This window comes from Podarcis raffonei, chromosome 8, assembly GCF_027172205.1.
Source record: "Podarcis raffonei isolate rPodRaf1 chromosome 8, rPodRaf1.pri, whole genome shotgun sequence".
Taxonomy (NCBI): Eukaryota; Metazoa; Chordata; class Lepidosauria; order Squamata; family Lacertidae; genus Podarcis; species Podarcis raffonei.
In genome coordinates this window covers 91,590,443-91,607,196 of record NC_070609.1, presented here as the reverse complement: position 1 = coordinate 91,607,196, position 16,754 = coordinate 91,590,443, and the positions used below count along the sequence as shown (strand labels likewise).

Sequence of the window (16,754 nt, the reverse complement as noted above, 5' to 3'; positions counted from 1 at the left end):
CAGCCCACCACTGTGGACATGTGGCCCTGGAAGATGCTCCAGAAGGAAATGTCCTTCTCAGGCAGAAGCTGGTTCCCCACCCCTGCTACAAGGCAGAATGATTTTCAGGCTTTGGGTTTCTTAATGCTTTTGCAGTCCTAACTATGGGTGGGATACAAAATCAAAGGAAGAAATCCGTTTGTTAACAGTTTTCAGGTATAGCTCTCCATGAAGCACAGAGGTAAATGCCCCAACCTGCGCCGCAATTTGGCTTGGAAAAAGTTCTCTCTTGGCTCCAAGAAAGGCTTTCCTCCCAAGCCTGAAACCTGCTTGTGGAAGAACAGGGCAAGGGGCTAATGGGAGGCCCCAGAGACTGGCTCTCTAACCCTGCTTTGGTAGATGGGTCCAGCTGGCTAAGCCCAGTCCATGGGCATGCATTGGGGCCCAATGAAAACCTTTCATTTGCACTCCAAGGTCTCAGGATCTGGCTTGCGAATGCACACCATTGCCAGAGGCCACCAAGGTGGGGGGGAGTCAAGGTCTTCTAGGATTAGAAATATGACAGTGATGGGGAGATAAGGAAGTCCTTAAAGAGTGAGCAAAATTCCCCAACCCTTGGAGAGAACATCCCTCCTGCCCCAAATTCTGCCTCCTTCCCTTAGTGTCAGGTATGTTGGTTATGAAACATGCAAATAGGGCTGAGATGTGGTTTGGGATTGGTGTAAAGCTGGTGATGCAACAATGGCACCGATACCTCCCCTTACATGAAGGGGATGGGGTTCCAGCCCAGGATGAATGTTACAGGTTCCCCAAACACTGTTGGGTACATGGCTCTCTTCTCAGAAGTCAGTCAGTACTCGCAGCTGACACCGTGGGTTTTTTAAACCAGCACAACCGCGGGAAATGACATTTACTGTAGGAAAGCAGGTCTTTGTGTGGCTCTTGAGGTCCGGCTCCTGTCTCTCCACATATAGAGCAGCAGCCATCACAGTCCATGCAAAGTCCAGATCAGTTTCCCTAACAAACAAGTCCTTTATTCCATTCTATTTCTTTTCACAGCACTTAAGGCAGAGAGGCACAGGCGAGACAACACAGCAACTGCCTGAGCTGCTGCAGGAGTTGATCAGAATCAGAACTTCTCAAAGCGGAGGAGTTACAAGGCACATGACAGTCACAAAAGGACAGGCAGCACCTTCAGCTCTCTGGGAGGAAAAGAAGGCGCTGCAGGGCAGAATCTGCAATACTGATTCGTGATTAAAGGCGGGATCCCATACACCCCCAACAAGGCCGGGAGAGGAGGGGAAGCAATGGGGAACCCCTGAGAGTGGGGCTGCTGGTCAGCAACTGACAGCCTAGGTATCAGCCCTGCCCCCCCCCAGTGGTGAAATCCGACCTGCCAGTTGCCAAGTCTGGTGGCAAAGGCAAGGTGTAGGTGAGCAGCAAGAGGCAGGATGGGATATTGGAGCATTTTGATGGGGAAATCTGGCACAGGCACTTTTGCTCCCCATCCCTCTCTCCCTCTCTTCTGCCAACCACACCCTCCAGGAAAGGATCCAGAAAGGGAAAAATCAGCATCAACTTTGGCTTAAGAGCAGAGAAAAGAGGGGAGGCCAGTAAATGGAGAGAGAGAGAGAGAGAGAGAGAGAGAGAGAGAGAGAAAGGAAGGAAGGAAGGAAGGAAGGAAGGAAGGAAGGAAGGAAGGAGAGACCCAGAATGGGCTCCGTGTTCCCCTCGGCACAGACCCACAGCAAGAGCTGTGCTGCCGCTCCCTCAGGAGCGGCAGGTGACCCCAGAGCAGGCCTGCAGCTTGATCAGCCTCTGATTCATCTGCTCCAGCTGTGAAGGGTCCACAGTTTTCACCACGTTGAAGAGCTGGTGTGGGTCTGAAGTCAGGTTATAGACTTCTACAAAATTCTGCAAGAGAAAAGACAGGGAGAAAGAGAGTTCCCCCCCAAGGGGAGGGGCAGAAGTCACAATTTGCTAAAGGAAAGAAGACAAAATCCTCAACAACTTCTACTACTACACTGTAGTATATGTGGGGCTGCCCTTGAAGACAGTTCAGAAGCTGCAACTGCTGCAATAGATCAGCATCCAGCCAGCAGGACACCTACTATTCCTGTCCTAAAAGACCTGCACTGGTTGCCAGTTTGCTTCTGATCCAAATTTAAGCTGGTTATGTTAATGTAGAAAGCCTTAAATGACCTGGGTTCGAAATACCTGAAGAAGTGCCTTGTCCCGTACAGACCAGCCTGAATGTTATGATCAGCAGAGGAGGCCCTGCTGGTGGTGATGGCAGGTGCTATCAGAAGTGACTCTCCAGTTACGGAACTTCCTCCCCTCAGAAGTACATCTGGCACCGGTGTTGGACTCTTTGCGTCCCTTAGGGGGGAGACAACTCTTCTCCCAGGCTTTGGGGAGCTATTTTAGATCAGCTTGTTCCCTTTGCCACTTCTGCACAGTAATGATTGTTGAGTTTCAATTATGGTTTTAAGCGGTGCTTTAATTGTATTTCATATGTTCTACTGAATGTATGCACCCCACCCTGGGAACTTGTTATGAAAGGCTGGAAACAAATTAAATTCAACAGAATATTTTAAACCTAAGCCTGACCCAGGCCAAGAGCGAGGGCTAGCTGGTCCTGGGCACACCCTTCTGTGATTAAACGTGCACCCCAGAATATGCACCAGACTCCTCTGCTATGGCTCCTCAGTGAATGACGTCTGCATGAAGAGGCTGGGAAGTCTGTGAGGCAGCATCCCTTGGAGGCCACTGCTGACCATCAACAGGGAAAGGGTGTGGCCCTCGCTCTGGGCCTCGGTCAGGACAGGAGGGGCAGACGGTGCTCACCTGGGCATCCGCAAACTCACAGTACTGCAGGTTGATGGGGCTTAGTGTGCGCACACAGGCATACGTGTTGTTGAAGGCATCCTCGCACACACAGTCAGGGAAGCATTGCTGCCAAAGGGAGAGAGGGGGAGAGAGGCTTTATTCAAATCTGCAACATTCCCTCCAACAACAAACTCAGCTGACGAGTGCCCACAGGGCCCCTGAGGAACACGAGGGAGACAAGGGTGGCAGAAATATCCAGAAGCATCCTGATACCAAGGGAGACCACTGGTCCATCTGCTTCAGGACTGTCTACATGGACTGGGAGCAGCTCTCCAAGAGGCCAGGGATCAAACTTGGGGCCTTTTATCCACACAGCAGACGTTCCTATCACTGAGCTATGCCCCTTGCCCACTTTTTTGTGGGGAGGGGGCCTGAGAAGGTAGCCTGCCCTTTTCCAAACAGGCCTAATGAGGGCTGAGTGTGCTCAGTGGCCGTGCTGAGCATTCCATAGGAGGAGGGGATGGAATGGAGTCTCCTGAAGAGGGCATGGCTGGCTGAAGCATGCTGTACTGCAACACTGTGCAGGTCCCTGGGTTTCCAAAGAACACAACTTCCAGCCCTTCCCCCATCTCTTTCAACCCTTTGAAAGCAGGTTTGGAGGCACTTCTGCTCCAGATTCGTGGGGGTGTCTCCAACCCACTGAAATCAATGGACATGCCTAATTTAGGGCCACTAATTTCAAAGGGTCTAATCTGAGCACGACCCCAATGTGATGGGCAAAAGGCATAATTCCAACCTGTGCTAAGCAAGTGGAAACTCTAAGTGGGAGATGAGGTGGGAGCTGGGAATGTGGACTGCAAGGTAAGAGCAGGAATGAGGAGAAGAGCGTTGGCTTCCCTCAGTGCTGTGGGCAGGGGGACTGAGGCTGAAGCAGACTTTATGTAAACTAAGGTGAGCAAATCCCCTTTGCATAGGCAAATTTCAAGCCCAGCAAGCCTCAGGGCAAAACTTCCTACTGCAGAGGCCAAAGCCTGCACACCCTTTAGCACCACCTCTGGGGGAGCGGCAGAGCAGGACCTGTTCCTCTGCTGCACAAGGCACCCCTCTCTTGAAGAGTAAAGCTAGGCAGAGCTCAATTGTCACAATTTTTATCCTGCCCTTCCTCCATCTAAAACCAACCCTGTGGGAGAGTGGCTAGTTTAAGGTCACCTGGTGAGTGCCAGGGCAGACTGGGGATTTGAACCCGGGTCTAGTCCAACACTCTAAATCTGGGGTGGAGAACAGAAAGCAATAACTAAAAGAGAGAGAGAGAACAAAAAAAAAAAACCCCCAGACAATTTCTGCCTCCACAAAAAAACCTTATTTCTTCCTGTATACATAAAAACATAAGACTGTCATCACGCTGCCACCTGCAGCATAACAAGCTGCAAGCAGGCAGGTGAATGAGGAAGTAGAGCATGCGGCAAGCAAGGGGAAGGGGAGAGGTGCTGTGCAAACATGTCTACTTGGAAGTAGGCTCTCCTGCTCTGTTAAATCCCACCTCCTTTAAAAGGAGGTGGGGCAAGCTGTGGAGGAGGTGTAAAGGGAGGGGGCCTGGTCAGGAGGAAAGGAGAATGGGGAAGCAGGGCAAGAAGGGGGGCAGCGCCTTGTTTTTAAAAAAACTGTAATCATTGGGAGGCACCAAGGGGAACCACACTGAGTACCCCATGGTCAAATCAAGTAAATTTTTGGGGTGAAATCCTCCCCTCCAGACACAATCAGCAGATTTATGCCACTTTGCATCCTGTGTATAATTTCTAGGCAGTCTGCAGGATCCAGTTTCTCTTGTAGCAGAAGATTTGGACATTTGTAAGAAATGCAGAGTGCTCTAGGCATCTCTGTGCCTCCAGAGCAAGCACTCACCGACACGCCTGGCCCCAAGGCAGGGCAGTGGGGGTCTCGGTGAGTGTGGCCTTCACCAGTGTATTCCACCAGGAAATCCGACCGCCACCTGCTCTTGTGTGTCTCATTCACCTGGAGCCAAGGAAATACATTTCAGAAAGCATCACCCGCTGTGACAAATAAAAATAAAAACTCTCAAGACCGCATCCCTGACAGGCTCTCTGGGTTTTCTGGCCCAGTCTAGACATCCAGAGCAAATGCCCTGAAATGGCAGCCTGTCTCCTCTACTCTTGCATGTCAAGAATACAGCCACAGGTGAAGGTGTGCTCTGGAGCAGGGATAGGGTACCTGTGACCTTCCAGTTGTAGGGACTCCCACTCTCATCATCCCCAGACAGCAGGGTCAAGGGACAATGGGAGCTGATGGGAGTTGTAGTCCAGCAACAGCTGAAGGGCCGCCACTCCCCATTCCAGCTCTAGAGTTTGCGTGGGAGCTCCAAGGGGTCTGCAGAAGTCCCACAGCAGCAGCAGGAAGGACAGACAAAGGCACAAGCCAGCTAAGGGAGAAGCAGCCAGGGGCCCACCAGCAGCAATCTAGTCCCACTTCCAAAGTGTCATGCATACCACAAATCTTAAAGCACAGTTCGTTGTTTCTGCCATATGCTTCAAAATGCACTTCCTACGCTGCATCTATTGCTCATGGACATCAAATGCATATGACAGCCCACACTTCCCCCTCAGAGCCCAGAATCCCTTTCAAACAGGGCTGCTTCTATGCAGATGTGCAGGCTTCACTTAGGCCAACCTGGGGTCCTCTGGGGATTTTGAACTCCAACTCTCATCAGCTCCAGCTGGGACATATTGCAGATATCCACCCTCAACATGCAGCTGTCAGGGAAGAGGCCGGGGAAGTCTCAGGAGCAGGACCGGTGGACGGGTCCCACAGCTCCTTGTACACAACAAGACTCTCAAGGCAAGCAATATGCAAAGGGAGCTTGAGAGTCTTTTGCTTCCAATGATGCACAGAAACTAAAGATGTGGAGTTATTTCCAGCCGCACCGTTGTCCATAGCAGAGTTTCCTTTAGGACTTACATGACAAGAGTTCTGAGCAAAGGATCCTTTGGCAGAAAGAATACCGTGTAAAGTTTGAAAATTTATTCAACACACACACACACAAAATTCCCCCGTTTATTCTAGAAGGTTCTGGGCAAATTATTACCAACAGAGGCAAGAAAGACTGTCCGTCCATGGAGGTCTGAGATGCATCGATACCTGCGATATCTAGGAAGGTGGGTCCCAGATCGATGTTGAGGACAGGTTCCTGAGAGGAAGACAATATGGGAAAGAGTTACAGAAGCCATCCAGCTATCCAGTTCAAGGCAATTATTTCTTTGTAGTAGCCTACGAATGCCAAGAAACTAAAAAGTGCCCTTTTGGAAGGTTCAGCCCACCATCTCATTTCAAAATGACACCCAACTTTATTCAGACAAAAACCACATTGTTGGCTTCAGGAACTATCATGTAAAATTTGGTTAAGAGGTTTCCAAATGCATAACAACAGACAGTTTCCCAAAACATATAGTAGTTGAAAGAAGAAGACACAGAGATCGACACAAGAATCAAAACCTCCTGACTGCACAGTATGTGACAAGGCCACTTGGAATTATACGCTGGACATTTATTGTAAAATGGGAGACATGCCTGTGCATTCACCAGAATGATTCATTTTATCTAATAGGCTGTTTTTGTTGTTACAATTTGAAAAATAAAAAGATGTTAAAGATCAAACTCTTGACAGTAGAAAAGTAGTATGTCAGGAAGGAAGGTTCTAACTCAGCTTTTTTCTGGAAATGTTAGAATTCTACATGTTTCGAAGTGAGTTCACTGACTATAGTTCCCAACTCCACAAAATGTCCACAGGGACAGAGATTCAGGCTTTGAGTGCAATGACCATCCAGCAAATAGGCCTGGCTGAAAAATTAGGGGACTCCTTTACTCTCACCCAGGAAGCTGCCTTCTACCAGCTCAGGCCCTCGGCCCATACAGTTCAGCATTGCTTTTTACGCTGCCTGGCAGAAGCTTTCCCGGACCTCAGGAGGGGTCTTCTCCCAGCCCTACCGTGGGAAGCCAGGGATCTAACTTGAGACATTTGCATACAAGGCAGATGCTCTGAGCTTATGAAGATATGGCTTTGCCACAGCCTAATATTGAGGGTCCCTAGAGGCTTCGGGCAGAAATCTTTCCCCTTCAGCAACCTGAGATCTTTTTAACTGGAGATAGTCAGGGCAGAACCTGGGATTTTCTGCAAGGAAAGCAGCATTTGAGTTAGGACTCCTTCAGCTCAAACACTTGAGTCGGGGGAAAGAAAGAAAGACACCCACCAGGTGAGTCTGATTTGGCTTGACGCCTGGACCTCGCACCAGCAGCGGCACCCGGATGTCAAACTCATAAAGCTGCCTCTTGTCAATGGGCAGTGAAAACTGACCTGGGGAGGCAAAAACAAGTCCTGACTGGAGTTCCCCCCCAGAAAAAGCAGGACCTATTTATTTATTTCTTACATTTGCACCCCACATTTCCTTCAAGAAGCTCAAGTGCTTCACCCTGTGAGGCAGGCTAGGCTGAGAGAGTACGACCGTCCCAAGGTCACTGGCTAAGTGAGGATTTGAACCCAGGTCTCCACATTCCTAGTCCAACACTTTTAATCAGCTTTTGACAACCTGCTTTGGACTGCAACTCCCATCAGCCCCAGCCATCAGGAGGGCACCAGGCTGGCCAAGACCAGTCTTAGCCATTAGCCCCCCATGAGCTCTCAGTGGGGGTGGCACTCGGGGCACAAACCCCCATTGGGAATGAAACACGCTCCCCTCTGACTGCTCATTCAGCCCCAGAGGTCAAGGGTCCGTTCTTGCTGCCCTCAGGGCTCTGGCCCCCTCATGAAATCACCCTTCCCTGCATTTACAGTTTCCTTTTTCTAAGTAAACCACTAAACATTTACAGAGATATGAAGAAAAAGGTGTGAATATCAATGTACATGAATGTTAGAATGCAAGCAGTTAACCTCACTAGGATCATGTGGCATAATTTTTAATGTAAACCACAGGGTGGGGGTGGGGAATTGACTACTTTTTTAAAAAAAATCATTGGATGTCAGCCCAAGAGTTAAGTGCATAGCCGGTGGTGAGAAACTAGACCTCAGTCTTAGTTTTTTGCCATTTCTCATGGACAACAGCCCCTTGGCTTCCACCCCCAGCACAAAAGGAGTTCTGGTTAGAGGCCTACACAAGAGGCGGAAAGCAGATGCTGCTGGACTACAACTCCCATGATTCCTAGCCCTTGGCCACACGGACTGGGACTGGTTGAAGCAGCAGCTCACAACATCATTATTTTAATTTATTACCCTCCCTTCACCCTCAGGCCCTAGGGAGAGGTACATGATCTCAAATACATTATAAGAAGCTTAAAACAGCTGACAATCACGAAATTAGGGTGGGTCCTTCCCCGAGGGCAAGGTAAAGAGGTTTGCTTTAGGCATTTTCCAAAGACCGTAGCTAAGTTGCCAGGCCCAGCTCTGGGAGGAGGAGGAGGAGGAGGAGGATGCACAGAGCCTTAGGGCTGCCTGGGAACTCTCTCTCCCAGGCCTCCCTCGCCCAGCTGCTGAGGGTGGTGGAATGGCCAAGAGGGCGCCACCCCCTGCTGATATTAGTATTCCAGATGTTCTTCAAGGAAGGAGGCTGTCTTTTCAGATACCCGGAGTCAAAGTTTAGGGCTTTAAACATTAATGTGAGCACCTTGAATTGGGCCCACGAACAAAGCGCCAGCCAATGCAGCTGTTTTAGAAACAGGGGTTACATGAGTTCTAAAAGCAACTCCAGTCAGCAATCTGGCCACTGCATTTTGGACCAAGGAAAGTTTCCAAGTTGTCTTCAAGGGCAGCTCCACGGACAGCCCACTGCCATCATCCATCCTGTTGGCAACCCTGGCCTGATTCATCCCTACACATTCCACCAGTTTGCCACTGAAAGAGACATTGGAGCTATTCCCCCACCACCCCACAGGTCCCCCCCAAAGGTTCTGTGGCAAAAGCAGGCCTCAACTCACCTGTGTGGTAACCATGATCTGAAGTATAGAACACGTATGTGCTGTCCAACAGGTGAAGGGACTTCAATTTTTCAAAAATCTTCTCCACCATGTCATCCACAGACAACAGAGTCTGCCACCTGCAAGAATATGAGGACATACTATATATTGCAGAGGTAGCAATGTGGTACCCTCCAGATGTTGGGGACTACGACTTCCATCAGTCTCAGCCAGAAACAGGATGATGGGAGTTGTAGTTCAACAACATTTTGGTGCAACAGATCAAGCTATCGCAATAAACTGCATTATTGAAGCAGCAGGGAAGCCACTCAGTGCATGAGGGAAGAGTCTGTGCCTCTACTGTTGACCCTGCACAAACAGGCAATCTTCAAAGAGTCCTGCTGGGTCAGACCAAGGGTCCATAGTCCAATGTTCACTTTCCAACAGCAGCTAGGCAGATACTTCTGGAAAGTTTGCAGCCAGGGTCCTGAAAGGGACTGTCCTGGCTCCATGAAGATGCCCAGAAAGGAGGTCCAAGTGGGCAGGCCTTAAAGGGCCAGCCCTGTCTGAAGGAGGACCCTTCTCCTGGGCTCCATGCCTCCCGCTTAGTGCACTTCCTGAACCGATTTGGGAGGCACTCAGTTGATCAGGCCCAGGGGAAGGGGGCCTGGGAGGGCGTTGGCTCTAGTTCAATGGGTCCTGGAGCTGTGGGGCGTGTGTCAGGGGCCTCCTGCCTGCCAGATGGAGTTCAGCAACATCCAGAGGCCCACACATTTCCCATTCCTGAAGACTCAATACTACAGTTAGGCAACGTGGAATTGTGCCCATTACTCTTTGACCAGGTACTTCTCACTTCACAGCTTCACTATACATCACATCTCACACCACATCTACACCAGCAATGGCTGGTGGGAGTTGTAGTCCAAAGCATCTGAAGGATGTCAGGTTGAGGGAAGATGCACAACACCTGAGTCTCACTGCCTCTCAGACGTCTGTCTCCGTCAGGGTCTCCCAGTGACTTTGGATAAAAGCCCCCACAAATGTCTCTCCCCCCCCATGGCCTCACTCCTTTCAAGCTTCTACAGAGAAGTGGTTTCCCCCAGCTCCTACGAGTGGCGTTTTAGACCCTTTCTTACCGTTCCCTGTAGACGTTGTCCAGGAACTCAATGGATGTGTTTGACATGGGAGTCTTCGCTTGCCTTATCAACCAGTGCTTGTCCTATAAAGGGAAGAAGATTGTGGAGGCTTTATCAACAGAATCCAGATGGCAAATATTTGGAGAAAAGACTTGGACCTGATGACACCATCACCCTTGTGCTCTTCCCCCTCCCCCGTGTATTTAACACTTGCCATTTTAAAATTCTGATTTACTTCTTAAAAAACAAAATACAGTAAGAAATGCACATAAGTGCCACAATTCTTTGATTATTATTGTCCTTGCAGTTCTCTGGGACCACGGAATGAAAGCTCCTGCTTCCTCGCTTGTCCTCTGCTGTGTACTGATTATGACTCCAGCAGTGGCAGCAACTTGCCACTTAAGAAGGCATCTTCCAAGGCAGAAGAGCCTGGCAAGATGCCCACCATTAGATCCTGGTGTTCCTGTTGAAGTGACCTCCCTGTTCCCAGCTGCCACCATAGGGCTACCTGAGAAGCATCTTGCCCTGAGAGAAGCAGAGAGAGAGAGAGAAGCCCATGAGCCCTTCAAGCCCGCTGCCCACATCAAGGCCTTTGAACTCACCTTTCCGTGGACGTTGAAGCTTCCATTGCGTGGCGCTTTGATGCTGCTGTATGCCGACTTGTAGTGGGGGGCGGCCGTCCAGGGGGCGTGTGCAGCAGGTGGAGCCAGAACCATGAGAAAAGGAGGGTGGGAAAGCTTCTCCAGGAATTGGAGGCTCCGGTTGGTCTGCAGCAGGGAAGGGGTGGGGAAGGACAGAGAAAGAGACGAATGGCTCAAGCCGTGGTGCCATGGGAGGGAATCCTAGGGAGGCATGGAAGGGGTAAAATACAGCTGTACCTTGGTTTTCAAACAGCTTAGTTCTTGAACATTTTGGCTCCCGAATGCCGCAAACCCGGAAGTGAGTGTTCCAGTTTGTGAACTATTTTTGGAAGCCGAACATCCTGCAGCCAATCAGAAGCTGTGCTTTGCTTCCCAAATGTTTAGGAAGTCGAACGGACTTTTGGAACAGATTCCGTTTGACTTCCAAGTACGACTGTACCTTGCTCCACAGGTTAAGGGTTTTGAAAGAGAAATAGATAGCGTATTTCCCATGTCTTTCCTCTGAAGTCCCATTTTCACGGATGTGGAAACTGTGGCCCTCCAGATGTTGTGCAGACTCCAGCTGCCATCAGCTCAGCCAGCACAGTCCGTGGCCAACAAGATCCACCCTGTCCTAAGGATTTTGATGGAGTTAACTTTCAAAGTAAGCATGGGATTCTAAAGTGCCACTTTCTCGTGCAGTCATAGACAATCTTTCTCTCTCTATCGTGCTGAGTTTCCAGGTGCTGGTAGACGGGTGTGTTTTCCTGACTTGCAACCAACAGCAGGGAAACTGTTTTGCTTGTCCTGCAAAAGTGCACATGAAAACACTCTACCCACTTCACTGAATCAGGGCTGGGGAAACGCTTTCCAAGAGATGCCTGCCTTCCTCCCTGGGCAATCTTCGGGGGAACCACATGCCTGTGGGGGGCAGGGCCAGAGGCAAAAAGTGGTGGGCAATGAATATAAATTTTATCCGCCACCTAGTTTCTACACAAACCCCTCTCCACCCCCCATCCAGGCAAATGAGAGTCATGATTTAAGCACCCGTTCTAGCCAGGCAAAAACACCCAAGGAGGATGTGAAGGAAGGCTGGGCCAGAGAGGCCTAGAAGGCTGCCTTTGGCCCCTCGCAGCCTGAGGCTGCCCACTGCTGCTCTAGGCCTCAGTGTCCCACCTATTACAGACATCAACTGAGTCACTGACTTGGGTGCCTGGCTGCTGCAACAGAGAAGCAGAGGCAGAAGGGGAGGCCTCTTGTTTGCTTGGAAAAGCTCTTCTCCTGAAAGCCAAGAGTGGAGAAGTGGGAGAAAAAGAGGCAGGCAGGGAGGGCGACAGATCCTTTCCACGAAGGGAGAGTTTCTGGAGGAAAGAGATGAACGTCAGAGACTTGGCAGGCCGTCTTCCAGCTTCAATGTTCTCTTCCTCACTTTAGTTCTTTCCTTGACAGACATAAATGAGCCAATGCAATACGACTGTTTTTTAGACTAATTGATGACACCGAAAAAAAGCATTCTAACTGTTGAATGGGGCTGCCCTTCCAGTGGTCTAGCTACTTGATCGCAGGGGGATCTGAGAAGCCAGAAACAAAGGTGACATGGAGGGACAACTCACAATGATGTCTGTGAGATAGTCTTCTTCATAGTGCTCCCCGTGCTTCTCCTCGTGTCCATTGGCTGAAAGAGTGTAGTTATAGTACTTGGAATTCCCCACCTATGGAAAGAGGCACAAAGTGATGATGAATTGAGTCACCAAAGAGCCAGCTCTGGAAACTGTTCTGAACACCAGGATCTTGGCACTGGGCCACCCCACAATTAGGAGGTACAGTATTACAGATGGAAGCCAGCCTAGGCAGTAGACTGTGTCCTTTTAATTAAAATGCATCTCTGGGTTATTTGTGGGGCAAAGGAATGTGTTCTTTTTCCCCCTTCAAAATATAGTCCAGCCCTCCCACAAGGTCTGAGGGACAGTGGACCACCCCCTGCTGAAAAAGTTTGCTGACCCCTGGACTAGATGATTCTCAGGGTCCCTTCCAACTCTATGGTTGTATGAGATACCTCTGAGATCTACAAGAATGTAGATTCAGCAGCTTATTGTCTCTCAGCAAAGGCCACCTGGCAAACTTCAGTTCTGAACAGAGGTCAGATCTGGATCCTGCACATCGAAGTCCAGCACTCTGCCCCATGGATCTCACTGGGTCACCTAGCCTGCTGTGAACTTAGGAGAGGGAGAGAGAGAGAGAGAGAGAGAGGGAGGGAGAGAGAGAGAAGGGCACCTACTCACCAGACCTAACCAGTAGCTCCAGCCTGGTGGCATATATTGAATGCCTCCTGCTTTGGGGTCCCCATACTGTAATAGAGGAGAGTCGCCAAGTCAGATGCAAAAGGCATGCACACGGCTTTTAAAGGCAAGGAGAGGTGATGCGGATGCCCAGAGAACACCCATCATTTGCGTATAATATTTGGGCATCGGTGGCATTTGTCTTCAGAGGACTTTACCTGGTTGAGATATTTGCCAGCATAGAAGGTCTGGTAGCCTTGCCTCTGTAGGTAAACCGGGAAGGTGAATGGCTCCTGAAACTTCTGCCAGGCTGGGCTACTGCAGTTGCCCTCCAAGGAATTGTTCCTCACCAGGTGGTTGTGAGGGTATCTGCCGGTCAGGATGCTGCTGCGGCTTGGACAGCACAGAGGAGTGACTGCAAACTGGAGGGCGACATGTCCATTCAGGAGGTCAGCCTCTGCCCTACAAATTAGCATCCCTCCCTCCCCAATCTGGGTACTGTCCCAAGCATCTCCCCAAACTCAGCAGGGGCACCACCAGCATCCAAGCAGGGGTCGTTTGCAGCCGCTCTCTACCAAGAAAGGCTTAATATTAATATTAATAATTTATTTCTCGTGCCCCACCCATGTGGCTGGGTTGCCCCAAGCATGCCTTCAGGTCTACAGGGCCAAGGCTATTTAAAGGTCAGCATCAGCACTTTGAATTGTGCTCGGAAATGTACTGGGAGTCAATCTTTCAGGACTGGTGTTATGTGGTTCCAGCAGCTGTTCCCAGTTCGCAGTCTAGCAGCTGGGGTGTTTTAGCTTAGGAAAAAACCTGAAGTGGACACAAGCTGGCAGTTTATATACAATAAAAAAACAGCATGGAGAAAGAGGAAACCACCCCCCCCCTCTGCTTCAGGGCTGTTTCCTATTCCCAATGCATCTAGGATTACAATCAGTTTAAACTTCCCAGAGCAATTCTCAGTGGCACTGTCCAGATACTTACTGCGTTGGCAAAAGTGGCACCTAACTGACCGATCAGGGATGTTGTCTTCTTCATGGGGGTCTGAAAGATAGAACAAAACAGTCACATCTGGGCCACAGGCCTGAAAATAAGCCTGCAAACACACAGCTGATCACCTAACCAACAAACTCTTACGTTCCTCACCGTTGCCGCTGCTCATGCTGGCTGCAAGGGACAGGAGCTGGACTCAAACAAAGGCTACAGGTTCCCCCAAACCCTGATACAGAAGATGGTTGGGATGAGGGCAGAATGGCCTTCTCCTTTCCACGTTCTGCAGCCTACAATCATTTTCAGGAACACCTGCCACAAAATGTTCATGAGTGTTTGGGGGTAATTTTCTTTTTCTGCAATTTAATCTTCAAAGCAACCCTTTGAGTCTGGCTCAATATATACATCCACTCCCCAAAATACCTTTGCACCTCATCAATAAAGGCAAAATGGCATGCTTTGTCCATTGTAGCATAATGGTAGCCTAAAATACAGGTCTTGAACCAAGAGGTCAAGACCTCCGCCATTTTCAACATTTTTTATTTTAAGAGAAGAGAGTAAGAGCGAGTGAAAGAAAATGAGCCAGATGGAGATATGTCATAAACGTGCCTTCCCTTACATCAGCCTTCACCAACCTGGCGCCCTCCAGATGTTGTTGGGCTACAACTCCCATCAGCCCCAGACCCCACAGGTCTCCTTTGTGAACCATCTCTCAGGGTAAGCAACATGTTATGTTAGCTACACAGGTGTTATCACAGCACCTGTCATCGTATCCGTGTTCAAGCTTTCCGAGGGGACTGGCCTGAGCATTGCTGTGGGGATGCTGTCTGGCCTCTGCCTGCTGCAGCTGCCCAGAATTATTTAATTTCTTTCAAACATGAAGGGAAACTGTTCAAGAAGTTAGTGGTAACCTGAGGTTTGCAAGATGGATACTTATTTCCTGCTCTAAATCCATGGAAATATTTGTCACACACAAAAGCCATCAGACATATCAATTACATTTGTTACACCATTTGTGTAATTCATTTTAAGGAGAACTATAAACTGAAGTCCCGAAGGGGGTGTCAGAAAGAACCACCTCTGGAAGGAAGCTCCGCTTTTAAGGGTCCCATTGGATCGCTTCCTGCACACGATGGTGCCGTCAAGTGGGCAGCATGTTGCGTGGGCTTGTTTCTGCATCTCCAAGATGCATGTGGGAGAAGAAGCCAGAATGTACGATGGGAAGCAACAATTCTGGCTAGGGAACCTCCACAGAGAAATGATACCTGAGCCTGTGGCAGCCCTTTTGGGACCAGTTCTGATAAGCATGGCACATGACGATGGTCACTTGTTCTACACTTCAGCCCCAGGTAAATGTTACAATGTGTGGTGGTTTCAGATTTTCCCTTGCTCAGACTCCACACTACTTGAAGACAAGGCAAACTGAACCCTGCTCTCATTCCAGCAACCAAACATGATCTGGAAGCATAGAGAACCACGGCATTCGCGTGGGACTTTGTCACATGACTGGCTTCCTGCATGTCACCAGACAGGACGATGGTGCTCTCCAAGGCCAGGACCAGCAAGGCGCAGTTTCTGGAGTCAGTTAGCAAAGTACATAGGAAAGGGCCTTATCTTGACGCAGAGCGGTGGTCTTCCCGGTTCTCACACAAAGCGCCTGCCTCTCTGCCCTGCCTGGAGATGCCAGAACATCCACCCACAGCAGTGACCAGAGGAGGAACGACCGCAAGGAGAAGAGACGTCATGGTGCATCTGCCCCAGCACAACCGGGCGCCCGCATCTGCCCCAGATGCAACAAGACATGTCCCTCCCACAGCAGCCCCGGCAGCCCCGGCAGCAGCTGCCGCTCTCCAATGGTCTGACTCCCCCCTTCCCCCGTCCTCTGGACACCCATATGTGGAGCCATATGAGGGGCGCCATCTTGCTCCTTCCTTCAGGTAGCAAAGGGCAAGCCCCTGTTTGGAACCCCAGTCCCACAATTCCCTGCTTCTCCACCAGGAAGTACCACCGAAGGTTGCTGTCACAAGGAAAGACACTGGAAGGGCTGCTGCGCATGTCTGTCCCTCTCAGCAAACAGGACCCTTGGATCCGGACCCTTTTGTCCTTACAGACCAACAAGAAGGAAGGCTGTGTGGAAATCCTGTGCAGTCACTTGGGCGTAAACTCAGCTCAGAGGAACTTACTTCGAAGTAAAGCATGCACAGGGATGGCAGTCCAATGTACACCCGGATGCAACAAAGCCCCCCTGAAATAAATGGGGCCTGCTCTAGACATGGGTTTGCAGTCAAATAGCCCTGGCTGGCTTAGACTTTGGCAAAGTTATTGATCCCTTCACAGCAGAACAGTAAAAACCCCACCTACCTACCTTTAGACGAGAAAGCCTTTATACTATCGGGTATATACATTCCTTTAATGTATACCGGTTTGTGGCTCAGGTGTGCTTTGAGGCCTCAGAGAATCATGGAGCTGGAAGGGACCCGAGGGTCATCTAGTCCAACCCCCCACCCCGCGCAATGCAGGAATCCTGCCCTCCACTGTCCCTGGGTGGGCTCGAACCAGCACCCTTCCGGATAACAGCCAGGCACCCCGATCCACTGAAGCCAGCTTGCCGTACACGCACTCTGCTCCTGCAGGGTGTTATTTCTGCTAGGCCGCCCCCCCCCCCCCGCTGAGCGGCCCGGAGCCACACGTGCATTTCGGATCCCACCTGCCATTGCTGTGCTTGGGAGTAAGGCGGAGAGGCGGACCCCGGCACTTACCATGCCCCCCATCTCTCGGTCCTGGTCATCGGTCAGGATGAGCAGGATGTTGTCCTTGGCTTCCCCCCTCCCCGCTCCGGCCGCTGCTTCCTCCGCGGCCAGGAGAAGCCAGGCCGCCAGCAGGGCGCCCAGGGCCCCCCGCTGCCAGAAGCGCCCCATGGGAAGACTGCCCGCTGCGCGTCCCTTTCGGTTCCCGGAGCG

The 16,754-nt window shown here is 50.4% G+C and overlaps 1 protein-coding gene across 1 annotated transcript; it reads right to left on the bottom strand.

Annotated features, from left to right (window-relative positions):
- Window positions 1–1,669: 1,669 nt before the first annotated feature.
- Window positions 1,670–16,712, bottom strand: LOC128420122 (N-acetylglucosamine-6-sulfatase-like). The gene is made up of 13 exons (XM_053401595.1): window positions 16,554–16,712; window positions 13,789–13,848; window positions 13,020–13,223; window positions 12,805–12,870; window positions 12,136–12,234; window positions 10,505–10,669; window positions 9,903–9,985; window positions 8,788–8,906; window positions 7,071–7,174; window positions 5,909–6,010; window positions 4,711–4,821; window positions 2,827–2,934; window positions 1,670–1,893 (listed from the first exon to the last, which is right to left on the bottom strand). Exons 1-13 carry the CDS (start codon window positions 16,710–16,712, stop codon window positions 1,750–1,752), a joined length of 1,524 nt encoding a protein of 507 aa, XP_053257570.1. The 3' UTR covers window positions 1,670–1,749.
- Window positions 16,713–16,754: the final 42 nt, after the last annotated feature.

Excerpts from the sequence above, each read along its gene's own strand:
- LOC128420122 (XM_053401595.1), bottom strand. The coding sequence starts at position 16,712 with ATGGGGCGCTTCTGGCAGCGGGGGGCCCTGGGCGCCCTGCTGGCGGCC. Across the intron at positions 13,849-16,553 it reads ACCGAGAGATGGGGGGCATG|ACCCCCATGAAGAAGACAAC; the intron begins GTAAGTGCCGGG and ends TCTATCTTTCAG. Across the intron at positions 2,935-4,710 it reads CCTTGGGGCCAGGCGTGTCG|CAATGCTTCCCTGACTGTGT; the intron begins GTGAGTGCTTGC and ends TCCCTTTGGCAG.